The 27,172-nt window shown below is 40.1% G+C and overlaps 5 protein-coding genes and 2 non-coding genes across 7 annotated transcripts; 4 read left to right on the top strand and 3 right to left on the bottom strand.

The window, feature by feature from the left end:
- Nucleotides 1-316: 316 nt before the first annotated feature.
- On the top strand, nucleotides 317-398 carry TRNAS-CGA (transfer RNA serine (anticodon CGA)). The gene has a single exon. It is a non-coding gene; the product is annotated as a tRNA-Ser (tRNA).
- Nucleotides 399-1,286: 888 nt separating this feature from the next.
- On the bottom strand, nucleotides 1,287-2,729 carry LOC135597814 (uncharacterized). Its single transcript, XM_065091337.1, has 2 exons — nucleotides 2,544-2,729; nucleotides 1,287-2,109 (listed from the first exon to the last, which is right to left on the bottom strand). The coding sequence occupies exon 2, from the start codon at nucleotides 2,100-2,102 to the stop codon at nucleotides 1,524-1,526; it is 579 nt and encodes a 192-aa protein (XP_064947409.1). The 5' UTR covers nucleotides 2,103-2,109; nucleotides 2,544-2,729; the 3' UTR covers nucleotides 1,287-1,523.
- Nucleotides 2,730-2,834: 105 nt separating this feature from the next.
- TRNAR-UCG (transfer RNA arginine (anticodon UCG)) lies at nucleotides 2,835-2,908 on the top strand. Its single transcript has one exon. It is a non-coding gene; the product is annotated as a tRNA-Arg (tRNA).
- A 708-nt stretch (nucleotides 2,909-3,616) lies between these two features.
- On the bottom strand, nucleotides 3,617-4,412 carry LOC135596685 (pectinesterase inhibitor 28-like). Its single transcript, XM_065088744.1, has one exon. It carries the CDS (start codon nucleotides 4,324-4,326, stop codon nucleotides 3,769-3,771), a length of 558 nt encoding a protein of 185 aa, XP_064944816.1. The 5' UTR covers nucleotides 4,327-4,412; the 3' UTR covers nucleotides 3,617-3,768.
- A 6,959-nt stretch (nucleotides 4,413-11,371) lies between these two features.
- LOC135597813 (cytochrome P450 71A1-like) lies at nucleotides 11,372-13,698 on the bottom strand. Its single transcript, XM_065091336.1, has 2 exons — nucleotides 12,666-13,698; nucleotides 11,372-12,222 (listed from the first exon to the last, which is right to left on the bottom strand). Exons 1-2 carry the CDS (start codon nucleotides 13,602-13,604, stop codon nucleotides 11,584-11,586), a joined length of 1,578 nt encoding a protein of 525 aa, XP_064947408.1. The 5' UTR covers nucleotides 13,605-13,698; the 3' UTR covers nucleotides 11,372-11,583.
- Nucleotides 13,699-19,210: 5,512 nt separating this feature from the next.
- Nucleotides 19,211-22,133, top strand: LOC135596684 (cytochrome P450 71A1-like). Its single transcript, XM_065088743.1, has 2 exons — nucleotides 19,211-20,249; nucleotides 21,228-22,133. Exons 1-2 carry the CDS (start codon nucleotides 19,314-19,316, stop codon nucleotides 21,858-21,860), a joined length of 1,569 nt encoding a protein of 522 aa, XP_064944815.1. The 5' UTR covers nucleotides 19,211-19,313; the 3' UTR covers nucleotides 21,861-22,133.
- A 2,800-nt stretch (nucleotides 22,134-24,933) lies between these two features.
- On the top strand, nucleotides 24,934-27,162 carry LOC135597812 (probable receptor-like protein kinase At1g11050). Its single transcript, XM_065091334.1, has one exon. The coding sequence runs from the start codon at nucleotides 25,033-25,035 to the stop codon at nucleotides 27,019-27,021; it is 1,989 nt and encodes a 662-aa protein (XP_064947406.1). The 5' UTR covers nucleotides 24,934-25,032; the 3' UTR covers nucleotides 27,022-27,162.
- The last annotated feature ends 10 nt before the right edge of the window (nucleotides 27,163-27,172 follow it).

The following is a 27,172-nucleotide window of genomic DNA, read 5'->3' as shown; positions in this document are numbered from 1 at the left end:
ACAACACAGCTCATTCAATGATAAGTAGGTTACTGCTCATCCCTAAAGTTCAGGCTAATCAGAAATAGGTTTCCTTTGGTCACCACTCGTGGTTTAAGCTTCTATTTTATGGAGTGAAAACAAAGGGAAACTTTGCTCAAGTTTCATAGATCTCTATCTCAAAATGTTGAACTGATTTAGAAGAATCGAACAAAAATAGGGCAGTGATAACGTTAAAATTGTCGGTCAACAAAACTGGATATTGAATCTGTTTGATGGTAAGTCTGAAGTCGAAATTAAATATATTTAGATATTTATCGGGCACAATAACAACGACGTCGATATGTCCGAGTGGTTAAGGAGACAGACTCGAAATCTGTTGGGCTCTGCCTGCGCAGGTTCGAATCCTGCTGTCGACGACTCGTAATTGAAACTTTTTGGCTCTACAATGTTGGAAAGTCTCATCGTAAAATTGGCATTTATTTTACGACGATAATTCCTGGATCAAATGCGGATCCAAATCTGATGCATCTTCTAGCACTCATTTGGGATCAGCATTGGCATGACGAAGGCAAAATAAAATGCAAGCATGATAATTACATTGATAGATCAATCGGAAAAGCAGCCAAATCTATAGCAGAGCAGACCGAAAGAGCTCGCACCAATGACTTGGAGCAGAGGAATCCAAACATCATACCAACGACGCAAACAAGCAAAATTAAAAGATTAAGGAACACATATACAAGTCTCATCGTATGAAAAGCACTGTATAAGATCGAGAAACACAAGCGTGCAAAAACAACAACAGAAACATAATCGTACCACATTTAGATACAGTAAAAACCATGACCAGTATCTACATGCCTCTCGATTATCAAGATTGCTTATTTGCAGAGTCCAAGCAGGCTAACCAAAAGAACAAAAAAAGACGGCCTCCAAACATGAACAACATGCATCACAAAAACTTAAAAACATGAAGCACACACAAAAAAGAATGTTCATGTAATACAAGAGAAGGCAAAGCTCCTGTCAGATCTCTTCCAACTGTTATTTCAGAATCTCCAGTGATGAACTCAAAACAACTGCCTGTTGAACATTTCATTTCTATCGCACAATGAACAATTGAAATGCTTGATCCAGTTGTTGTGTGTGATGCAATATGTAAACCGAGTAGGACAAAAAGAACACATGATGCAGACTGTGTCTGGAGATGTTGCATCATTCAATGACCATGAATTGGTGAAGTAACCAAACGTGTTCCCGAGATGTATTAAGTTGATCAAAGGACATGAAGAATAATAGAGGTCTAAACAAAGGAGCAATGGCATTGATCATCAAAAGTATCTCCTTGTGCTCTTATTGACTGATGATGCTTCACCAGCAGCCAGTCTCAATAATAACAATGAATACAAGATCTCAAACAAGATCTTGAGTCACACATGCTCACCCAGGACAAAATGTTCTGAGCCATCATTTGGAAGCACATTTCACTAGCAAAATAATGGAATTGTGCATTCAGAATAAAACTCTGAGACCGAGCCCTTTCACTCCATTACAGCAACACCACCAGCAGCTTTTATTTTCTCTATTATCTCGTTAGCCTCCTCCTTAGTGACCCCTTGCTTCAGCATAACCGGTGCCTTCTCTACTAGATCCTTAGCCTCCTTCAGGCCGAGATTGGTAAACGTCCTGACCTCCTTGATCACCTTGATCTTCGCAGCAGCATCAAACTTCTCCAATTTGACATCAAACGCCGTCTTCTCCACTTTCTTCTCCTCGGCTTTTGCTGGAGCGGCACCTGTCTGCGGGCCGAAACTGAAACCTTGAGCCGATATTGGCTGCAGCTTGGGTTGATTCAGCCGCTCCAGGAGAGTGGGACCAATCTGTTTCAGCTCTTCAGGGGGGAGGGCCACGATTCGATCAGCAAGCTGCAAGACTTTATCGGATGGAGGAGGTCTCGGCCCAAATGGGTCATAGACCGCCGGGTATTTGTATCTTTTCGGCTTCGAGCTAGCCTCTCCGGCCACAACATCACTGAAGAGGCGATGCGGTGGTGATATTACGCTTCTTTTCGACAGTTCGACAGAATGCCGAAGACATTTGAAGGTCGTACGCAGCCGCATCCTAATACTAATACCAACGCTTTTAAAACACGGTAGCAAATTGCAAAGAACAGCCAATTATAGAGCTGATAACAATCCAACGTCAAGATTGATACTTTTTTTTCTGTTCTTGCAGACTACCACTTGAAAAATCGGCACTGTAGAAAAAACTTGTGCAAACCCTCTCCGATTCGTGCAGAAAATGCGTCCAATAATGTGAAACAATCGAAGAAAGAAACGAAAGAAGTTTAACATCACAACGAGTTATAAATCGCTCGAAAAACTTTAAAATGTCTCCAATTCTTGCAGTTATAAATCACTCGATTCATTCACCGTCGGAAAGTCTTAGATGAACGGTTATTTAAGCAAAGTGGATGACAAAACAGACGTCAAATGAACAAGTCGAAATGCCCAGATAAGAGACACTGAAATAGAGACCCGGCAAGATCCGGAATTGCTTACCGAATGTGGCGATTGGTGAGGAGAAGAAGCGGGAATCCACGGCCTCCGAGCTCGATCGACGCGGGGCAGCCGAGATTTAGCGGCGGATCGAAGAAAGGGGAGGAGAGATGGAGAGAAGCTTCGCTCGGGGGAGGGTTTAGGGTTAGCCGTCGGGATGAGTGGTCACTGATCAAGATGACAGTTTTAGGGCTCTTCTCGAAATCGACGGCCTTTTGAGCGCTGGCCAATACGTGGCATCGTTTTCTTTTTCTAAAGGATATGTAAATAAAGTTCTCAACGTTTGTCATCACCGACCGCATAGCGCAGTGGATTAGCGCGTCTGACTTCGGATCAGAAGGTCGTGGGTTCGACTCCCACTGTGGTCGTTGGATATTTTTTGTCGAGAGTCGGGGGTAAATTATCACATCTAAAATTTAGGCAATCGCGCCACTAATTTTCTTAATAAACGTTTTTTTTTACATAAGATGTCTTTTCGTGATTATTATTACCCAGAAATCACCGGGCACCTATTTAAAAACACACCTTTCTTCGTTGCACATTTATTCTTCCGTAAAAGGCGCAACATCTTGAGATGTCTTTTCCTCTACTCGCTGATCTCTGACTTTTCCATCCAAATATAAATAAAAGTTATTATTTCAGAGAGTTTCAATATCGGTCATCAAAATATCGAGAGGTTGTTTTTAATTATTCTAAAGCATCTTTCTGCAGTGGGGTTAGTCTCATAGATAATGCTTATACATACTGTGAGCAAGTAAGCTCTTTTTGTTTAAAGGGAGAACAAAAAAAACACAACCCTTGCAGCCTCACTCATGTTTTTGGATAGAGATGGAACGACATAAGAGCTTCAGATGAATCACCATTTGCAGCAAACGAAAATAAAGGAATCTTTCAACTTTTATGCACTGTCAGAGGGGCCATGACAACTAGCCTTTCCAGTTCGCCTCCAAAAGAGAACAGAAAACGTACAAATAGTCAGCAGGCAATGCACCTATTTTTCAGCAGCGTCTCACCCAATGGTCAAGCAGAATCAATCAACTACGAAGAACCTAGCCTTAGCTTTTAGAAAGAGAAACAAACCCCAAAAGAGACTTGTTATTTTGGTGGATCAAGTGAAGACCACAACAACCATATAATTTCACATCTACTTTGCATGATTTAGCGAGAATGTAGTAACACAAGGAAGGGAGACAAGGTGATAGTAGGTTTTTTTGCACGTTATACTTCATCAGCCAAGAAGCGATATGATCTCCAAAGCTATGGTGCAGAGGTGCTCCAAGTCCTCCTCCCTGCGAGCCATGGCCGCCGGGTACACCAGCCTGGGGTTCTGGCGGAACAGGACGCGGCACACGTTGGGGTACTCGGCGGCCGCGCTCACGTGGACGAAGGCGTAGTCGTAGGCCTCGGTGGACAGCGCGTCGAGCGACCACTGCAGCGCCTCGCGGGCGTTGGCGTACTTGGTGGCGCAGGCCCGGAGGACGGCGACGAGGGACGCGTCGGTGGCGTTGTGGGCGAGAGCGGCGGCGAAGGACGAGGTGTTGGTGGCGTTGGAGATGGCGATGTCGATGGCTATGGTGGAGAGGCCCTTGACGTCGGCCTTGCGGCTGTGGGGGTCGGACCCGAGGGAACTGACGCACAAGTCGTAGTACGTCGTCTCATTGCATGTCTTTTGAACAAGGCTGGGCGCAGCAGTGCTACCGGGGATTCCGCGGGAAAGGGCGAGGGGGAAAAGAGGGAGGAGGAGGAGGAGGAAGAAGAAGACCAGGAAGGGTAGAGCGGAAGCCATTGTGTTTGAGAGGAACAGAGAAGGAATGGTTAGAGAGAGAGAGAGAGAGAGAGAGAGAGAGAGAGAGAGAGAGAGGCGCAAGTGCCTGCAGCATTGGCTGCGGATGTTATTGGTGAGATGGTTTGGACGGGTTGTGAAGGACGAGAGGATTGTAAGCAAGATGTTTTGTTGGATTGGTTGTCGTGTTGTGTGGCACGTGAATGACCCCAATGGTTAGGCGCGGTCGTCCTACTCCTGCTTGCGAAGGGCTCTCTCGTCGTCTGGTTTGTTTGGCAGTGCTCTGCAATCGGAGGTGAGGTGCATGTAACTAACTCATCGGTTGGATATGAAGTCAACGTATGTGCAAACTCCCCCAACTTTGTATGTGTTTCGGCGGTGTGACGTCCTCAATTTTCTTTATCTCTCATATAAATGTTTCCAACACCTTAAAGAGGTCCAACAGGAGAGAGTCGACCGGCATGCGCGAGTGTCAAAGAGACAGTTCACGGGTAGCGGACCCGAATCCGCGGATACTCACCGAATGGAACAGGTCGTCATCATGTCCATCTTGAGATTGGTCCGCTATGATCCGGACGAGTGATGCTGCTCCTTGAAGCTTAACCGGCAAAGATCAATCACAAGCTTTGTTCATGTGTTGTGCATATAATATACACTATGATGGCATCTCTGACAACATATCAATCACAAGCTGGTCCAGCAGCCAAGCATCTTTGTGCTCCACCCCCGTGAGCAATCTTAGGCCTTTGTAGACTTCGTACCGTCATCTTTACGGTACCCTGCTTTCTTGGATTCATGTTGAAGGAAGGCCTCGTGGTCCTGTAGACAGCCACAGCCTTTTCCGGTCATACTAACTCACTGTAAGGCCTTTTGATCCTCGCTCGCTCTCCGTCTCGTTTTCAATCACGTCCACTGCAATCCCTCTCCATCGCTTATTTCATTCTCTCTCCCTCACCATTTGGCTTCTCTTCCTACCGTCACTCGGCTGTTGATAAGGAGCCAAGACTCCTAGGTGAAGGAGCCGCCGTTAGTGGCGCTGTACCGCGGGCAACGGTATCTGATCCGGGCGGCGGCAGAGCACGGCCTTGTCAGGGATTCCCACCAATTAAGGTGGGAGAGGATGCCATAAATAAAGAAAGCTTAAGATCTTGTGTTAAAGCTAAAAAATGTAAATCTAATTATTTGCAAATGAGTCTATTAGGTGGATCGTAAGTCAAATATGATATAGACTAATGGGATTCGAAGAAAAGTTCAAGTTGATGACATAAGCGGTTCTGCATTTGCTCATGGATTGCCTAAAGACAGATTTAGGCTTTTACTAAATGAAAGATTCAGATTATTGTCTGCGGGTTTTCGTAAGGAATTTGATGCTATTTCTGATTTGCACAAGCCAATTTTTGAATTTGGCTATCGTTTGGATGTCTACTCAAATATCAATTAGAGATTTTAGTGGTATTCTAACTAATTAGTTTGGAGAGCTTGAATAGATTATAGTTTATTAGAGCTGGTCCTAGGAAATTTACCAAAAGGTAATTTTGATAATCCAATAAAAATAATAAAGCAGAAAGAATAAAAGCAAAAGAACATCAGATTTATGTGGTTCGATCAATTGACCTATATCCACGAACGAATGATGAGCAAATCACTACATGAACTATTACAAATGCCTTAGGAAGATGTTCCTAGGTCATAAAACATCAAAAATTACTGAACAAGAAAAACCTAAAGCAAACAATTAGGTTTTCTTGTGGTGTCACTTGTGATGCATTTGATTTCAAAGCTCAGGGCCTTATTTATAGTTCCAATAGGAGATAACATGCCTGATTTTACCAATGTGGGACTATGAGACTTGCCAAACTAACAAATCTCCACCTTAGCATGTCCTAACAAAACTTACTTCACCTCTTCACAAAAGCCCCAATGAGCAATCACTAACAATAAACACCAACCAAGTCCAACACCAACCAAGTCCAAGCACTGCTTGAACTTGTAAATCGGAAGAGGCTTCGTAAGCATATCAGTTGGATTGTCCTTCGTATGAATTTTCTGAACAAGGACCTTTCCCTCAGCAATAATATCTCATTTGCATCCAATAATTTTCTTACCCGAAGGCAGCTTCGTAAGATCTCAAGTTCTATTCCGATAGAGAGATTCAATTTCTTCATTCATCGCAATCAATCACTTAGCGAAATTATCATAAGAAACTGCATCTGAGTAGGTAGTAGGCTCACCAACTTCACTTGTTTCTTCTGCAATAGACAAAGCATATGCAACCAAATTTGCATATCTTTGTGATTATCGAATATCTCTCCGTGGTCTATTCTTGGCTATGGAATATTACTCTTCCTCTAGATCTTCTGCATTAGTAGACTCGGGACCATCTACCGTTATTCTTTGAGTATAAGAGTTCGACTTAAAAGAATCTGAACTACCAATCTCAAGCTCCACTTGCTTCTGCGCACTATCATTTGTAAAACTAGTAGATTCATCTTTAGAAGATAACATAGACAATTCATCAAAATAACATCTCTACTGATTACAAATTTTGAGAATTTGGGATCAGAACACCATAATATGTATCCTTTCACCCTAGAAGTATACCCAAGGAAAATGTATTTTTTGGCTCGAGGCTCTAATTTTCCTTCATTTATATGCATGTATGCTGGACACCCAAAATTTTTTAAATCAGAATAATTAGCAGGAGTACCTGACCAAACTTCCTCCGGAGTTTTAAAGTTAAGTGCCACAGAAGGAGCGTAGTTGACAACGTAACAGGTCATATTAATCGCCTCTGCCCAAAAATCCTTTGTTAACCCTGCATTTGAGAGCATACACCTTGCTCTCTCCAAGAGTGTTCTGTTCATACGTTCGGCCACACCATTTTGCTGAGGCATCATCCTAACAGTGTGATGCCAAACGATTCCTTCATTCTTGCAGAATTCATCAAAGTCGCTTTCACAAAATTCTATGTCATTATCTGTTCGAAGCCGCTTAATCTGTTTACCTGTTTGCTTCTCAATTAAAGCCTTCCATTGTTTAAAGGTTAAAAAAACATCATTTTTATGCTTCAAAAAATAAACCCAAACTTTCTTGGAATAATCGTCAATGAAAGTCAACATATACCTGGCACCACCCTTATATTGAACATGAGCTGGACCCAAAAGGTCTGAATGAATATAGTCAAGAGTACCTTTTATTTTGTGAACTGTCGGAGAATTGAAGCTGACTCTTTTCTGATTTCCAAAAATGCAGTGTTCACAAAAATCCAGTGGCCTAGTACTTTGTTCCCAAAAATGCAGTGTTTTTCTTTTGCTCAGTATGCTTAAACTTTTTTTGCTCATATGACCCAAACACATATGTCATAATTTGGTGATGTCAGAATCAGACAATAATGATGACGAGACTGCAACCGAGCCTGTGACAGTAGTTTCCTGCAAAATATATAAGCTATCAGACCTACAAGTTTTCATAACAACAAGAGTACTTCTAGAAACTTTTATAACTCCACTTTCAGTTGTGTATTTACACCCAAGGGCCTCTAGGGTGCCTAAAGAGATGAGATTCTTTTTTAAATTAGGAACATGTCTAACATTAGTGAGCGTCCTCACAATACCATCATGCATTTTAATTCGGATTGTTCCTCTACCAATAACATCACATGCTACATTATTATCCATCAAAATAATTCCACCATTACAAGATTCATATATGGAAAACAAATCTCTATTATGACACATGTGATAAGAACAACCCGAATCTAAAATCCATTTATTTTTAGACCTTGTCCTGTCATCAGTAGCAAAAAAAAGATTTCCATCATTCTCATAAGTTACTACATTAGCTTCAGCGGATTCAGTAGTTTTCTCAACAATTTTTTCCTTTTGCTTTAATTTATTTTTCAATTTAAAGCAATAATCAGCCTTAATATGCCTTATTTTATGACAATATCTGCATTCCAAATTTCTATGTCTGGATTTAGATCTAGATTTAGATCTACTACTGTCAAATTATCTTTTATTCATTCTACCCCTAACAACCAGACTCTCAGTCTGATTCCCTCTACTTTCCCCAGTGATATCTTTGTCTATCTGCTCCTTAGATTTTAGTACAGATTTAATTTCTTGATACGAAATTGTTTCTTTTCCATAAATCATAGTATCACGAAAATGTTTAAAAGATTAGGGAAGAGAACATAAGTAACATGGCCTTATCCTCATCATCAATTTTTGCATCTATATTCTCCAAATCCATAACCAAGGAATCAAATTTATCAAGATGTGAGAGTATAGATGTACCTTCAGTCATCCGAAGCATATACAAACTCTGCTTTAAGTAGAGACATTCTCTATTGTCCTCTTCATATACAAGGCTTTAAGCTTGTCCCACATGCTCTTAGCCGTAGTCTCCGTAGCTACCTCCCGTAAAACCTCGTGAGAGATATTTAGAATAATATTGGATCGGGCCTTCTTATCCATACCCGCAAGATCTTCCTTTGATATACCATCTAGAATGTTCTCAGCTCCCTGTAGTACCAAATCAACTCTGTCTTGAACCAGAATGATCTCCATCTTGAGTTGCCACATGCCAAAGTTGACATTTCTATCGAATTTCTCGACAACGATCTTTATTATTGTCATTGTTGCCAAAAAAATCTCGAAACTAGGCTCTGATACCAGTTTGTTAGAGCTAGTCCCAGAAAATTTACCAAAGGATAATTTTGGCAACCCAACCAAGACAATAAAAAGGAAAGAATAAAAGTAAAAGAACACTAGATTTACGTAGTTCGGCCAATTGATCTACATTCACGGACAAAGGAGGAGCAAATCACTATTATAAAAGAGAGACAATTACAAATGCCTTAGGAAGATGTTCCTAGGCCATAAAATATCAAAAATTACTGAACAAGAAAAGCCTAAAGCAAACAATTAGGTTTTCTTGTGGTGTCACTTGCGATGCATTTGACTTCAAAGCTCAGACCCTTATTTATAGTTCCAATAGGAGATAAAAAGTCTGATTTTCCCGATGTGGAACTATGGGACTTGCCAAACTAATATAGTTGCTACGTTAATATATGTCTTATAGATTGAGATGAACTATTTTTTCCTAAAAAAAATAATTGAAGCATCAAATGTAAATGAGAAGGACATGATGAGAAGATGTGATCCAATGAAGAAAATCCATAATCAATTGATGATTTAGTTTGAATGAATAGTTGGTGGAGATTAGTTTTGTTAGATGAGATCAAATCTAAAAAGTGCAAAAGGAGGATTTGATTTGAGAGGAGATCAGATTAAAAAATGCACAAGGGATGATGTGATCTAAGATGTGTAAAAGAGGATGATTTATTCCTTCCTCACTTAGTCCTTCTCTCAATCACGAGTGTTGATAGCGAGGTTGAGAAGATGATAGAAAGCAATGGACTATCATCGAGAGATTGATCATGGATCTAAGACGCTAGTGGATTTGACGACTAACGAGAAAGGGACAAGAACGTCGATGAAGATGATGAATAGTATTGATGTAGGAGCAAAGAAAACACCCATCGAGCAAAATTGAATAGCGATGGAGGATTATCAGAGAAACAAGTTGATCACTAGAGGAGGTTAATTAGATCAACAAAGTGGAGTTGTTGCAAAGCAGATCACACTAAGAGATTGGTATGGAGGAGTCGCGTGTCTTCATCTTCGTTGCAATGTCAAAATATGATAGAAAACAAAAATCGAGAGTTGTAAAGTAGCAATAAGGAGAGCGAGAAAGAGAAATTAACGATGGTAAAGAAGAGAGTACGTGGAAGAGGGAGCATTGCTTAAAGAAAAAGGCTATAATACTATAAAGAATTTAATAATTTATTTTAAAAGGATGATATCATTTGTTAAGATAATTCATATTTATATAGGTTTTGAAAGAAAATTTTTCCTCAATTATGCACTCAAATCATACATTCAAATCATATACTAAAATATGTGATTGATTATAATTAAGGATTAGAATATATAAGAATATAAAATTATTATTTTATATTTACCTTTATTATAATCTTCTATCAAAAGGGATCACGAGCGAGGATAACAATAAAAGAAGAGGAGACGGGAGGAGAGGCAAGGGTGGTCGCTAGTAGGGCAATATCATCTTTTACAAAAATAATAATAATAATAATAATAAATATTCAATGAGAAGTTTTAAAAAAGATACCACTAACTAAGAATTATTTAAAATAATTTTGAAAAAATGCCCAAAAGAAAATGAATTGACAGATAGAGACTCGACGTAATTGTCATATTGTAGAATTGAAATTATAAGTGAATTTTTACCTTATATTTTACTAAAGAAATGGTATGAGGCTCGATAGGTATAAAAGAAATTGTTTTTTCGAGTAAAGACGTACTAACATAATTATGAAAGTATGCACAGACACAACTTATATAGAACATTTAGAAGTCAGTTTACAATTCAAAACAGAATAGTACATGGAAATATAATATGAAATACATAATTGGATTCTTTTATCTTATACTATTAGATCGACACTAAAATCATGGATCCGATAAAAAATGATAATAAATTCAAATATAAATGAGAAAACAAAAGTTGGCTTAAGTTGCTGAGTAATAGTTTCTAAATTAAAATTTATTAGTGACCAGCATATAAATTCAAAATAAAAATAACCTCTGTCATTAAGTAGATTCCAAAGATCTTTTGTTACTCAAATGATACTATTGTAAAAACAATGAATATGCACTTACATGGATACAAACTTGAGTTCTCTTTTTTTCTTTTTCTTTTTCCCAAAGATTATAATTTTTTTATCTCATAATAGTGTATATTCGTATCGAAAGAGAATAGTCTAAAAGTTGTTGAGATTTTACAGTCTCGTCAATGCTATGTGGTGAATGTGCTTTCCTAATTGAATTAACAATCTTTCAGAAATTGACCTCCGCTTGTTTGATGGTAATCCCTCAGCTTCGATCATTGGCATTGGCATTTGACCGAAAAGATCAGATCGGTATCATCCTCTCCCTTTTCGACAAATGGTCAAAATCTAACCTCATCCAGAAGAAGTGTTCTCATATATTAGCTTTATTAGGAGAATTGGCCGTCAGAGACCAATTCTGAACGGACTACTGAAACTACAGACATCCATCTTTTTGTCCAGATCAAAGCATACAAGGAATATATATATATATATATATATATATATATATATAGATAGATAGATAGATAGATAGATAGATAGATAGAGAGAGAGAGAGAATGAGTGAGTTAGAGGTGCTGCTCCTCTTGCCCAATACTCCATGGTTTAGCAACAAGATGCAGTCTTTGTTTTCTTTGGAGCACTACCCCAAAAGCCTCACTCATGTCCAAATCCTCTCCTGTCATTCCACCAGGCAACTCCCAATCAAAGTGATAAACCAGGGTTGCCAGTGCGAGCTCTAAAGAGGCATTTGCAAAGCCCATTCCAGGACAAATTCTCCTTCCTGCTCCGAACGGAATGAACTCGAAATCGTTTCCCTTGAAGTCCATTGCACCGTCCCCCATGAACCTCTCAGGTTTGAATTCGTCAGGTGCTTCCCAATGGCTTGGATCTCTGCTTATGGCCCATGCATTCACGATCACTCGTGTTTTCTTGGGAATGTTGTATCCTTGTATTTGACAATCCTCCATCAGCTCTCGTGGAACCAATAGCGGGACCGGCGGGTATAGACGTAATACTTCCTTGATGATGGCTTTCAGGTAGACCATCTCGTCCAACTCCTCCTCTTTCACCGTTCCTTTTCTTCTGCTCGCTATCCCTCGCACTTGGTGTTGTAATTTTGCCATCACTCTTGGACTCCGGACGAGCTCCGCCATGGCGCACTCCAAGGTTACGTACGATGTGTCGGTACCACCACTGAATATATCCTGCAAGTCGTCGATAATGTGGAAAAAATGAGATCATTTGATGAATCTCAAAATAAACACTGCAAGATTGTAGCATCCACATTTCTCACTGATGAAATAAGCACCACAATATACCTAAATAGGGGGATGGGAGTAGTTTAGATTGCTCTAGTTTGGATGTAGCAATTTGGAGAGAGGGTTCCCCCTATCTCGTAAAAGAAATTGGTTCACTATATATACTATAGTAACACGTGAAAATAATAATCAATAAGATACGAATATAATTAATACGATATGAAAAACATAGTGAACTCAAGAAAGTTATCAACGTACATACATCACTCACTTTCGTATGAAACGAATTATAATTTGTCATTAGTTGTTATATGTGCTATCCATCAAAAAAGCAAGCAAATATTGGAACAATAAATATATCACTCATAATTTAGGACGAGGAATCGTACTATCAGAAGTGCCTTTATGGTTTGTGAAGTCAGGAGAGCATGATTCCCTCCTGGATCCTCCCGAAGAGAGAGCAGAACATCCACGAAGTCCTTCTCACCATCATCACCTTCAGCTGCTGATCGATCTTCGTGTTCTTGGATCACCCCATCAAGCAAATCATCCCATCTCTTCTTGGACTTGTTGACTCTCTCCATAGAGCCAAACAATACATCCACCCAACCCAGCCATGGGAAGTAGTCCCCCACGTAGAACTTGCCCAGTAGCACCGAAAACTCCCGGATCAGCTCGCCTAACAGCACGTTCCTCCCCTCTTCTCTGTTGAACTTCCCCGAAACAACTCGACATAACATATCGTTGGCGAAGGAGTAAAAGATTTCAGACATGTCGACGCTCGTCGTCGGCGAAGCTTGAGAGGAGATCTTCCGGATCATGAAACCCACTTCCTCCTGCCTAATGAGCCGATAAGACTGAACTCTTATGGAGCTCAAGAGGTGGAAGGCGCAGATCTTCCTAAGCTGCCTCCAGGAGTCACCGTAGGGCGCAAACGCCAAGTCCGTCGTCCCGCCGAAGAGGACTTTGGCCGGCTTTAGAGCAGGCCGGCTGGCAAAGACTTGATCGTGGTTGCGCATGACATCTCGGGCGCCATCCGGCGACGAGACCACGAGGGTTGGCACCTGACCCAAGCGCAGCAGCATGAGGGGGCCATGCTTCTGCGACAGGGCGTGGAGGGAGCGGTGAGGGTGCGAGCCGAGTTGATGGAAGTTGCCTATGAAGGGAAGCTTGGGCGGGGAAGGGGGCATGCCATGGGTCCTTGCACGGAGGTTGTTTCTTTTGAGTCCTAGACGGAGCAGCAGTAGTAAAGAGAGAGGTAGGACGAGTATGATGAAGAGAGTAGGGAGTGGGGATGGGCCAAGCAGCAGAGACATGGAGGAAGACATTGCCGTGATTCCTAGTTGTAGTTGTTGCTCCGAACAAACTCCAGTCGGGACGGGACGTTCCAATGTACTGCTATTTGTCGGCAGTGGAGAAGAGGCATTGCCGTGATTGAGTGTCTTTCCTAGTAGAAGTCTTTTGAAATCACAAGTTTTCCGTATTGCGGTAGACCCATCAATCAAATCACCCCATTTTGGATATTGTGAAGAGTCACGTCGTAGATGATTAGGATCTAAACGTGTTACACTTGAAACACACAGGAGGAACATACCATCAGCCATGTCCTTGGTCATGTGGAGGAGAAATGTCCCCGAGAGAATCGTGATGAAGCCAGCGGTGAAGTTTGCCAATCTCTGTCCTGCGAGGATTAGATGATGCAGAAACTACACTAATACGCATCAGATTACTTGGCCTTCAAGAGTCCTAAATGAAACTAGAGAAATTTTGACAAAAAATTATCCTAAAAAAATGGATAGACAGAGGAAGATGAAGACTCGACATAACTAACTATTTTGTTTTATACTTCACTGAAAAAAATGGTATGAGCTCTGATAGTTTAATCATGGCATGGCATGGCATGGCATGGCATGTTTCTCTCACAATTATTCGTCTCTAGATTTTGTTTAGGTAAACAAAATAATGTTTTAGAGAAAATTCATCGTAAATTTTTATGATAGTCCACTTTTATACTAAAAAAAAAAAAAATTCTTGGTCAGCCATTAGCCATGGATCCAATCAAAATGATTATCTTCAATAATTGAGACCTGAGACCACATTATTGATTGGAGAGATAATTATCACATCACATGACCCCATTTGGTACCACGACTTTGTCCTCTCACATTTATATCTTGCCCCCCAAACAGTAGTTCACATCATATGACAGCTTACCAATCAATGAAGCCAAGAAAAATAATTGTGTTATGTTAAGCCTCATCCGTAATCGTGAAATGGTATAGGCAAAGACTTGTTTTCAACGTTTCAACGAATCGATAATTACAAAAGAAATTTGTTTTTTCTATTGTAATGCTGATTATTTGTCCCGATCGTTGTGTTGTTGTATAGGTTTGACAGCAGCTTATGAGCATAAATAAATGACAGAATCAGAGAAACTATACTTGTAAGGTTCATTGGGGTGGGTATCCAATAACTTATATATGACATTGAAGCATTGATCTTATGGTCCACAATTGCGTTGTATCTTATGCGTTACGTATGATCTAAATTGTTATTTTCTTCATTCTGCCTTAGGTGTGTGTGCATATGCCTATGCTTGTATTCTTTAGAACAGAAAGCATACTAAGAATAACTTGAAATCTTTTACACTGTAGGAGTTCTTTTAGGGGCAAACATGAATGGTTACTGGATGCAGGATTAACGGTTTCTTTCTGTAAAGGTTGTAGCTTTCATGGATGATAGACATCTTAGGCCTCTAGCAATGATTATATGTTGTGAATGTTCAGGTGGAGCACCTCTCTTTTGGGCTGCTTCCATGTGCAAACTTACAAGATCAATTGCGGCACATACGACTACCTTATTGTATCTTCTTCACCTTTGCTTGTAAATGCTGAATGGGTTGATTGAAGCCTTCAGTAATGGACTTGTTGTCAAACTTTGTCGTAATTTCCAATTTAAGCTCCATTATTGTACAGTATGCACTCACTATGTTTCTATTGGGATAAAAAAAAATATACTGCAAATATCATATTGCAGTCATCCATGGTGTTCTCGGTTTATTTCCTTTCAAGTTTGCATATTTGGATACATCTTTTCTATCAATCATTTCTTTTTTCTCTCATTTTCCTCTATGAAATGCTGCAAGTGTTTGTGTTGGATGTAAAATCTTACTCTCGGTACGTGTGATAAAATAATCTGTGATGACATCAACACAATGATGTTGCGCTATTTTTCAGTATCTTTGAAAAGAAAAGCAGATGTATCATTTTGTGCCATTTGTCGCAGAGCTCATCGAACACTTTTGCACATTTGTTTTCTCCTTGTAACGTTGTTTGTATAAGACTCATCAAATTGAGATACCACAACAACTTAAGCAGAGTTACTGCAAGGCAACAAAAATCACAATCAAGTTTGTTCATTTGCTTACATGAGCTCGTATCGACATGAAAGCGATAATGACGACGAAAACTTATATGCTCATTGGTTCATAAACTTTACCATACCTCATTGGAGTTTGACTCAGTGTGACAATTTCTGTTGGAAGTTGTCTTCTTTCAAAGATGACACCTTCTACTACATCTGTACTTCAACTAAATACACACATGAAATATAATACTCTATCCAAAAAATCTTTGTTTGGTATTCCCAATCGCATACCAGAATACCAAGAAGAGTTCATTTAATCCTAACAATTTTAGAATTTTAATTGAATGAAGAAGATTGATGAATTTGTCTATATATCAAGAAAGCTTCATAATAACACATCATACAAGTATAGATCCATAGAAAATTTTCTTGCAAAATCCCTAACTCGTCAAATGATGAGAGTTTCTACTTGAGAAATAGATGGAGATATCCTTTTTACAAATAATAAAAAGAGTATTTATAATGATAAAAAGAGGAAGAATGATGCTAATAGCAAGCAATACTCATCTTCAAACAATGGTGCAAATCGAAAGAAGATCAAGTATTATAGATATGACAAGTTATGTTAGAAAATCTAGGGAAGACATTACATGTGCAGCGAAAAAAAAAATTTAATTTCCAAAAGAACGATATAGAAACATCGTGTGACGATTGAGAGCGAAAAACTCGATAAACTGAAAAACTATATGAGATTTATGAGACGTTCTCACATCGAGAGATCAGTTGAGGATAAACTGAAAAACAAGTCTATCGATGAAGGAGGTCATATGTCCTTCACTCTAACGATGAACTACATGGCGGATGAAGCGATGACGCACCTTATCTCGCAATGCATTCTTTTCTTGCTTTCGTGCACCACAACCACCGTAGCAGGGGCAGTCTTTCTTACTACTTTCTCACACTAGAGAGGGGGTAGTCAGTTGAGGAAGAAGCAGGGGAGAGACGTAGAGGGCGGCGGCTAAGGGGTATAATCTAATAACTCATTTCGTCTCACATCTCTTTTATAGAGAACTCTTGCTGATAACCTTAAAAGATCTTGTCCTATTAAGTATTAGATCTCTATCCAATTATCCACTTTGAACTCTTATTGGGTCTTACCTAATAGATCCAATAAAACATGGATTTATTTGATATTACATATACAATCCTCTATTCGTCACATCAGATGAACCTTTAGACTCAATATCGAACTATATATGATATTATAATCTCATATAAAGATAACGATTATATTACATTGAAGAATATGTACCATATTCTAAATATAAAAATAAATCTTTTTTCTAACACAAATACAGTTCATGTTGAACATTATGTTCCTTTTTGTCTCGATGAAGTTAAGCTTATGTGAAATATAAAAATATTAAATACAAATATAGTATATACTAGTAAAAGGATCAAAGACTTATATATTTTGTTAGCATCAACCTTTTATCTTGATACTAGGAGTACAAAAGACTTATATACTCTACTTTCATATAAATTTTCTTAAATTGAATATTATGATATAGAAAAGTTTAGTAAATGATCTTCCCAATATTACTATTATAGTGATAATAAAGTTTGTGAAGGTTGTTAATATAGTAAAACACTTAGGTAAACTTTTGATAAATCATTTTCAAGATGTAAATTTTTGTTAGAGCTTATTCATAGTGATTTATGGGTTTTACTCAAATATTATCTTATTTAAGTTCTCATTGTATGCTTCTCTTTATTGATGATTTTATAAGGTTCACATATGTCTATTTTATAAATGATAAATTAGAATTTTTAATTTGTTTTAAAAAAATTTAAGTTAATAGTTGAAAATTCTCTTGAAAGAAAATTTAAAATATTACGTAATAATAATAGCAGAGAGTTCACTTTTGATAGCAGAGAGTATGGTATCAAAAAGAAAATTACATGTGCAAATATATCGTAACAAAACAGTGTGATTGAACAAAAATTCAATATCTCACAAAGGCTTATAAATATTAACTTCATGTAAACAATTGGCCTAAAGTCTTATAGGCCGATGGTATGGCCTGTGAGCTTATGTTATTCTGGAGCTTGCATTGGCAAACCTAGCACATCACATTTAATTGGGAATTGATGGATTGACAAGTGAGACCTTTGACGTAACCCAAGCTCCGGGTTTAGTGGTCCGACGAGAGCAAAGGAGGTTTCATCTTGTTGCTAAACCTTGGAGTATCTAGAAAAGGATGAACTATGATATATTTAATCGAGAACCGATGAAGTTGCTAAACCTTGCATGCTTTGATTTGAATGATGAAGAAAGATGGATCATTGTACTTATGTAGTCGGAGTGGCAAAGACAAGAAGCCCTTCGATACCCATATTTAATGTTATTATTCTAGTATTGTATCTGTCATATTTTGAATTTAAAATCTTAAATAATTTAATGCTTTAACAATGAAATTGTTTGGCTTTTGTCCTGTTAGGGAGAGAGAGAGAGGAGAATCAAAAATAAAATAAATATTCAAATATTAATAATAAAAGATATAATAGAAAGTCGATATAAGATTGATATGGTTTGCTAACTCCCACTTATATTCATAAAGAAAATTAAATTCTTTATCATATATAATCAATCATAAGAGTCTTATGAGTCATCTCCGTCAAATATAATCCTCTTATATGGCCTTGCATATAGATTAAAAAAAATTATATATTTTCTTATCCTCTCTAAAAACTCTGGATATCTTAATTGACAAAGATCTTTTCTTTCACGATGACTTTTCCTTATACTGAAATTTCTGAACACTTGACTCTAGAAATTTTAAAATACTAAAAATCTCTATATTAATTAGTATTTTATATATCTTTGTGACTCTCAAAGAGAAAAATACTTTCCTCACACTTCTTTCGATCTTCATCACTCGTTCTTATGGAATAGATGATGCCACTTCCCCCTTATTATCTTTTATGGTCGATGTTGATCCACGATTGCTCACAAGTTTGTGATTGCCACCGGTTACTATCTTCAATTATGGAATTCTGAAAGATCTATCATTCATTAGCTAACTCAGAAAACGATATGGAGATATCCTTTTGAGTTTATCACTTATGTTGCAGCCAATCTTCATCCGAGATTGCTTATGCCATTTGGTAATTATGCATGGCCTTACTTCACAAGTTTGGGAGAAAAAAATTGTCCTCATCTCTTGAACGAAACAGGAGATATTCTTCTCCAATTTATTGGTGCGAAATTCTAAAGCATATATAAGCGTTGGCTACCTCAGAAAATGGTAATGGGGATGTTCTTCGTTTGAGTTCATCACTCGTGTTTATGGTTGATCTTTCCTGTAGGATTCACTATCCCGTTCGACAACGATTGTGGGTGACCGCCATCACAAATTTGATGAAGTTTCTTTGAGTGATGTGATATAGTAAGTTTCTAACCCACATCTAATAACGTGTGGTAGCTCAGGATGAAGTTGGTGAGACAAAGAAATGGATCCATGTACTACACATTGATGGATGAGAACTCATTTGCATACGACTTTTGTGTAGGATGAAGTCCAAGGTATCCAAATCCAACGTCTTGACCATCATCGCCACGCGTAAAATAGGGCAACCCAAGCGGAGTTTGGAGAATCAACGACGTGACAATGTCTTCCTCCATGTCTCTGCTGCTTGGCCCATCCCCACTCCCTACACTCTTCATCATACTCATCCTACCTCTCTCTTTACTACTGCTGCTCCGTCTAGGACTCAAAAGAAACAACCTCCGTGCAAGGACCCATGGCATGCCCCCTTCCCCGCCCAAGCTTCCCTTCATAGGCAACTTCCATCAACTCGGCTCTCTCCCTCACCGCTCCCTCCACGCCCTGTCGCAGAAGCATGGCCCCCTCATGCTGCTGCACTTGGGTCAGGTGCCAACCCTCGTGGTCTCGTCGCCGGATGGCGCCCGAGATGTCATGCGCAACCACGATCAAGTCTTTGCCAGCCGGCCTGCTCTAAAGCCGGCCAAAGTCCTCTTCGACGAGTACAAGGACTTGGGCTTCGCGCCCTACGGTGAGCACTGGAGGCAGCTCAGGAAGATCTGCGTCGCCCACCTCTTGAGCTCCACAAGAGTGCAGTCTTATCGGCTCATCAGGGAGGAGGAGGTGGGTTTCATGATCAGGAAGATCTCCTCTCAAGCTTCCCCTACGACGACGAGCGTCGACATGTCGGAGATCTTGTACTCCCTCGTCAACGATATCCTATGTCGAGTTGTTTCGGGGAAGTTCACCAGAGAAGAGGGGAGGAACGTGCTGTTCCGCGAGCTGGTCCAGGAGAATTCGGTGCTACTGAGCAAGCTCTACGTGGGGGACTACTTCCCATGGCTGGGTTGGGTGGATGTATTGTTTGGCTCTATGGAGAGAGCCAAGAAGACCAAGAAGAGATGGGATGATTTGCTTGATGGGGTGATCCAAGAACACGAAGATCGATCAGCAAAAGGTGATGATGATGACAAGGACTTCGTGGATGTCCTGCTCTCTCTTCGGGAGGATCCACGGAATCACACTCTCCTTACTCCACAAAATATGAAGGCACTTCTGATGGTACGCAATTCCTTCTACTTGATTGCATATCTTTTCGTGTCTGATAGTACAATAAACTATTTCTTGGACCGATCATATGCTCCCCATGTTTTAGCATGCCTGACTGACTGATATAATTTGACATAGTTGTACATCAAAAATACGATGAATAAAATTCAAACTCCGAAAGAAAATATGTATTTTTTTTTCAAAATAAAAAAATATTTCTTATATAAAAATTCTAAGGGACTTTGAGATCATTTATCATGATATATATGCTCAATTGATTTATTTGGGACTAATCATAGATTCTCTATTCAATTAGCTATCTATTTTCAAATGTTATATTGAGATTTTTTATATTTATGAAATTGAAATATTTTAACCCAGTTATTATGAATAAAATCACTCTCGATTTTTAATTTTATAAAATTATCTTTTTTTACTTTCTTAAATATAGGGATCCTAATGTAATTTTAAAAAGTGTAAGGATCGGAATGCTAAAAATAACTAATCATAATTATATGTGACTTGTATTTCTATAAGCAGATATATATTTGACTGAAAATTGAGAGAAAATAAAGAGTTTCCCAAATAATATTTTCTTATAAGCGACTCAATGTCATATATAAAATTTGAAGATTCTTTCTCCTTCTGAAGGCATGTCTACGATTTTAGCGAATCAATGCAATAAATTTAGCTTTCTAACAATGTTTATATATATGTCTTCCACAGAATAACGAATCTTCTCCCAAAATTGTTGCATCAAAACAGGCCTTTGCGAAACATACAAATCCCTAGAAATTTGATCGGTGAAAAGAGTGGATACCACAATATCTTTGTAGCTTTTAGTTTGAGATTCATCTCGAATGATCTCATTAACTCAATACAAATCCTTGGAAATTTGATCAGTGAAAAGAGTGGATACTGCGATATCTTTGTTGTTTTTAGTTTGACTCTCGAATGGTCTCATTAACTCAAAATGTTAATAATCCTTAGGATATATTCAGCGCTGGCTCGGATACATCGTCTGCAATCTTGGAGTACGCCATGGTGGAGCTCGCTCGGAGTCCAACAACGATGAGAAAATTACAAGATGAAGTGAGAGGGATAGGTTGCGGGAAAGAATTAGTTAAAGAGGAGGAGGCGAACGAGATGATGTACTTGAAGGCTGTGATCAGAGAAGTGTTCCGCCTGCACCCCTCGGTACCATTATTGCTGCCACGAGAACTGATGGAGGATTGCCGCATAGAAGGATACAAGATTCCCCAAAAAACACGAGTGCTAGTGAATGTATGGACCATAGGCAGAGATCCCAAGTACTGGGAAGCACCACAAGAATTCAAGCCGGAGAGGTTCATGGAGGGTGGTGCAGTGGACTTCAAAGGAAATGATTTCCAGTTCACTCCATTTGGAGCAGGAAGAAGAATTTGTCCCGGAATGACCTTTGCCATCGCCTCTTTAGAGCTCGCGCTGGCAAACCTGATTTATCACTTTGACTGGGAGTTGCCTGGTGGACTGACAAGTGAGGATTTGGACATGAGCGAGGCTTTAGGGTTGGTGCTCCGAAGAAAACAAAGACTTCATCTTGTTGCTAAACCATGGAGTCTTCAGCAAGAGAAGAAGCTTTAGACCTTTCTCTCTCTCTCTCTCTCTCTCTCTCTCTCTCTCTCTCTCTCTCTCTCTCTCTCTCTCTCTCTATATATATATATATATATATATATATATATATATATATATATATATATATATATACATATACAAATATATATAAATAAGCAAGAAGTGAAAAAATATTTGTCATTGTATGCTTTGATCTGAACAAAAAGATGGGTGATGTCACGTATTGGATACAATCATCTTGAACACAATCTTGTCAATCCAAAAAGATCTACTGCTTGTTTATGTTAGTGGAAGCAACTTTTCTTTTTGTGACCCTCCGCCTAATGATGTTTGGAAAAAATTTGAGTATAAAATTCTGAAAAATCATTCTTATTGTCTCCGACGTCACTTTTTCTCCGGCAAAACCTCTGGTCGTCGATCTCCATCACCGCCCGGCCATTGTACTGTTGTATCAACCGTAGAGAAGACAGGAAGTTGACTATTGACTATGGTCAACTCTAGTGGTCAATAGGGGTAATCTTATTTTTATTTTTTGTTACTTCTTGTTTAGTTACATTTAGGCAGAGTTTTTTTCTTCAAATTTTCTCTTGTGGTCATCATTGTGTTTGTGTCGTGACTCGGTTGTATGGTTCAAGTTTTTTATTAGTATTTTTTTCTTCTTCTCATAAGCATAAGATCAATATTTATGTGGTAATCTGAATCATGTTAAATTGCTTAAGTTTGTTTTGTATTTTATCATCTGATGTTTATACCGACTCGATTTATATCTCATGGCTATGTAACTTCTAATCCTTCCAACTTGATTTATATCTCATGGCTATATAAGTTCTAATCCTTCCAACAAAGAGCTAAATTATCATGTTATCAGGTTTTAATGATGGGCACGAGATGCGAGATCAAGAATTGAAATGAAATATTAACGATGAAGGCTATCTTAACAAAGGTGAAACTTTATAACATCAACCTTAGAAAAGAAAAAAAATGATAGGCACCAATGAAGAGAAAGAAGAAGCTGGTCAAAGTGCAACTTTGTTCATATTCGTATCCAACGAAGCATTTCGGGAAGTTGCCTTAGAAAAAACAACAACAAAAATTTGGGTCAAATTGGCAACCTTCTATCATATAAAACCCGTGATTCTACTTATTATGAATGATAGAATGAACCTAAGTGAACTAGCACATTATTATCTTCTGAATCATAATCATGGATCTAAAAAATATAAGCATCACCATCAAAGAAAAAGATAATATCCTATTATTATTATGTTCTCTTGTTGTTTCGTATAAAAATTTTCATATAATAATTTTATATGAGAAGAGCACAATTTATTTAAATGGTGTGATTTTTAATCCTAATATCAAAACCAGTTATGGACTCACAGTTCACAATCGAAACCTCTAAAAGTCAGAAGCTTTGAATTTCAAAAGAAAAAGTGAGACTAAAAAAGATGGCAAAGAAAAATCTAAATATAAATCTAGATCAAAGAATATTTAGTGATATGACTATTAAAAGAAGTGTCGTATCAATACATACTATAGAGTTTTTTAAAAAAAATAAAGTTATAGTCACAAGAAAAGTAGAATGTTGAAGTCTCATATGCAGGCAAAAAAGTTGGAGATCTAGGTACTCATGCTCTCCATATATCATATCAAGCTACTGTTAGGAAATCTAGGACAATGTCACGTGTGCGTTGAAAAAACATAAAAAAAAAATTCAGATTTCCATAAAAAGGTTTTATCTTCGTATACGTAAAAATTGTAAAATAAAAAACCATGCATATAAGAAAGATGTATTTTACTTAGAGAGATTATATATCCCAAAAATCTTATAAATCTGTGGAAGAGAATGAATAATGTCAATTATCCTCCTTTTTAGTGGTAATCCACATTACAAGAGCTGCGAAGATGCTCAAATCTCTTCGTTACGCGCACCGCATAATCAGGGACCAGTCCTTCTTGCTGTCCACATAACCCAATTAGAGGTTACTAGTTGAGGAGGAGAATATGAGGTGATAGTCAAAAAGACCTAACCTATTGCCCTTTGGCTCTCTCCTATTTATATAGACATTCTATCAACTTAACCCTAATAGATCTCATCCTATTTAATACTAAATCTTCATCCAACTACCCAAGCATCTTAAATTAGTAGGTCTCTACCCAATAATCTTTCATTGACTCTTATTAAATTTCATCTATATAATCTAATAATTCATAAACTTATTGAATATCTAAGATAAAGACTCTAACGGATATCTCATATTCGAATATATACTTATTGCAACACCTATCATATGTGTGTAATCCTCTAGGCTCAATATTGATCGTGAGTCATACTTGTCAGAACTCTTTCTTATTCAGTGAATTATTATCTTCAAAATAATTCAATTGATTTATTGGCTACGGACATACTAAGCCACTACGTTACAATCCCTAAATGATATAAAAGAATCTAATTTATTGGATCTGTCTATCGTTAGTTACCGTGTATCTATAGTCCTTTATCCGTGTATCTACGGTCCTTTATCTATTTAATATCTCAGAGACTATATATTAAGTCCATATGATTCAAGTCTCGCTTTAATCGGATCTCCTCTCAAGTTTGATTTTTATTTACTATAGCCTTACAATTATATATATATATATATATATATATATATATAATATTTTATGTCTTAATTCATAAATTATCCCCCTCTTTTTGTTTATTCTCTTCATTCCTTCCTCCACAAAACTCAGCGTCGACAATGGAGTATTTTACTGCATGACACTAAACAATCGAACTGCGGTTGTCTCCATCGCTAACGTGGGATTTCCTCCTCCCAAACATCAGCAACATTTATTTGAGGTTAGGAGAAGCGTCATTCGCCATCGTAGTGCTTCTTCATCTTTCAATTAAAATTATTAATATAACCCTCAAAGAGATGACCCATTTGTATTTGTAAGTTAAGTCTCACGACGGGACCCACCGTAACTTCAAAGACATTTGCATCTCTCCAACTCTTTTGTCATCTTTAATGGATTAAAAAGATTTGATGTTTCCGTCCACAGAGAGCGTCACGTGTCTTTTCTTTTGCAATCTGTGGTGTCACACACACGCCACAAGCATCTGTAGGAAGGAAGAGAGAGTTGTTTAGCGCCCCTTTACAGCTCTGCAACGGCTCCTCCTCCCAACCCCAATAGCATGCTTCCACGCCTTCCGTCCTCATCATCACTTGTCCTGTTACCAGATTTCATATGGGCGATGGATCGCAATCCATGGTTCGATCCGATCGAGATGTGGAGATCACTGCGATTCTCCCTCCTCCTCTTGGTCCTCGCGGCCGCCGAAGCCTCCACGGCGGCCACCTGCCCCGTGAACCTGACGTACGTTTCCACCTTCCCCTGGGACGACACCTCCTGCCTCCCCGCCACCGCCAACCAAACCGACTGCTGCCTGACCCTTCTCAGCCTCTTCGGCATCGGACTCGCGCAGCGCCTCCATGACACCGGCCGCTTCCGCCTCCCCGACGTTTCCACCGCCGCCGCCTGCCTCGTCGACCTCCAGTCCAACCTCTCCGCCGCGCCACTCTCCTTGCCGTCCTCCCTCGTCTCCACCTGCTTCCCCTTCCCTGGCCGCTTCGTCAACACCTGCGCCGGCATATTTACCAGGGGCGACTGGACCGCCAAGCTCGGCAACTCCACCGCGCTCGACGCCGCGTGCGACGGGGATCTCACGAACCTCCAGCGCTGCGATTCCTGCCTCAAGGCGGGTTTCGACGTCACCTCGCGGCTCACCCGCATCGACGGTAACGACTCCAACGCCACGCCCTGCTTCTACCTCGCCATCCTGTACGCCGCAGGAGTCGCCAACCAGTACGGCCCCAAAGACCCCCGTGCCGCTACGTGCGTCTTGGGCCTTGCGCTCTCTTCCACCTCTCCTCCCGATCACAAGTCGCGCAGCTCCCACTCCGCCGCCATCTACGCCTCCGTGGCCGCGGTCCTTGCCCTCGCCCTCCTCTCCTGCTCCATCGGGCTCTTCGTGTGCCGAGTCAGCCGCAGACAGAAGAAGCGGAGCGACTCTGCGGTCTCGGAGAGGAGCTCGAGATCGTATCCCAGACCCAACACCGGATCGATCTGTTTCGACATCAAGGAGCTAGACAAGGCCACCGCCAGCTTCTCGCAGCAGAACCTCATAGGGCGCGGCGGGTTCGGCGTCGTCTACAGGGGCACTCTCTCGGATGGGAGCTCCGTCGCCGTCAAGAAAGTGCTCGAGCCGGATTTAGACGACGGCGATGAGGGATTCCACAACGAGGTGGAGATCATCAGCCATCTGAGGCACAGGAATTTGGTCCCTCTGAGGGGCTGTTGCATCAGGGAAGACATGGAGGAAGGCAAGCAGCTGTACCTGATCTACGACTACATGCCCAATGGAAGCCTCCACGACCATCTTTTTGGCACAAGCAAGGACGCTCATGGCAACTCCGGGAGGAGGAGGCCGCCCCTGACTTGGCCTCAGAGGAAGAACATCGTACTGGACGTGGCCAAAGGGCTGGTGTATCTGCACCATGGAGTGAAGCCAGCCATCTACCACCGGGACATCAAACCCACAAACATCTTGTTGGACGGGGAGATGAGGGCGAGAGTGGCCGACTTCGGCCTCGCGAGGCAGAGCAGGGAGGGACAGTCCCACCTCACCACCAGGGTCGCTGGAACTCACGGCTACCTCGCGCCGGAATACGCGCTCTACGGGCAGCTCACGGAGAAGAGCGACGTCTATAGCTTCGGCGTGCTGGTGTTGGAGATCATGAGCGCCCGCAGGGCGTTGGACACGTCCCCGGAATCGAACCTGGTGCTGATCACGGACTGGGCATGGACAATGATCAAAACCGGGAGAGCAGAGGAAGTGCTGGATGAGGCATTGACGAGGACCGACGACGAAGGGAGGTCCCCCCCGAAGGGGATCATGGAGAGGTTTGTACTGGTGGGCGTCCTCTGCGCACACGTGATGGTGGCTCTCCGGCCGACGATATTGGAGGCGGTGAAGATGCTGGAGGGGGACATCGACATAACAGACATTCCAGACCGGCCGCTGCCGCTCGCCCGTGGGTCTGTCTTCGGCGACGGGAACACCTCCTCTGCTTCACCCGCTCTCAGTGGCCCTTGTTTGAACACCGGAGACATGCTCAGGTAACTCGAGGATTTCTACGGTTTTTAAGGCTTCTATTTAGTTTGGATTTGGCAACTGCTACTCCTCAATCCCACGATAAGAAACCAAACAGACCTGTCGTTGGATTAATATCACCATCCGAGTGTAGAAGACTGAAAACCTGTAGAAAGGGGAT

Source organism: Musa acuminata, chromosome BXJ1-11 (genome assembly GCF_036884655.1).
Source record: "Musa acuminata AAA Group cultivar baxijiao chromosome BXJ1-11, Cavendish_Baxijiao_AAA, whole genome shotgun sequence".
Classification (NCBI taxonomy): Eukaryota; Viridiplantae; Streptophyta; class Magnoliopsida; order Zingiberales; family Musaceae; genus Musa; species Musa acuminata.
The sequence above is the reverse complement of the archived record's forward strand: the minus strand, read 5'-3'. Positions and strand labels throughout refer to the sequence as shown.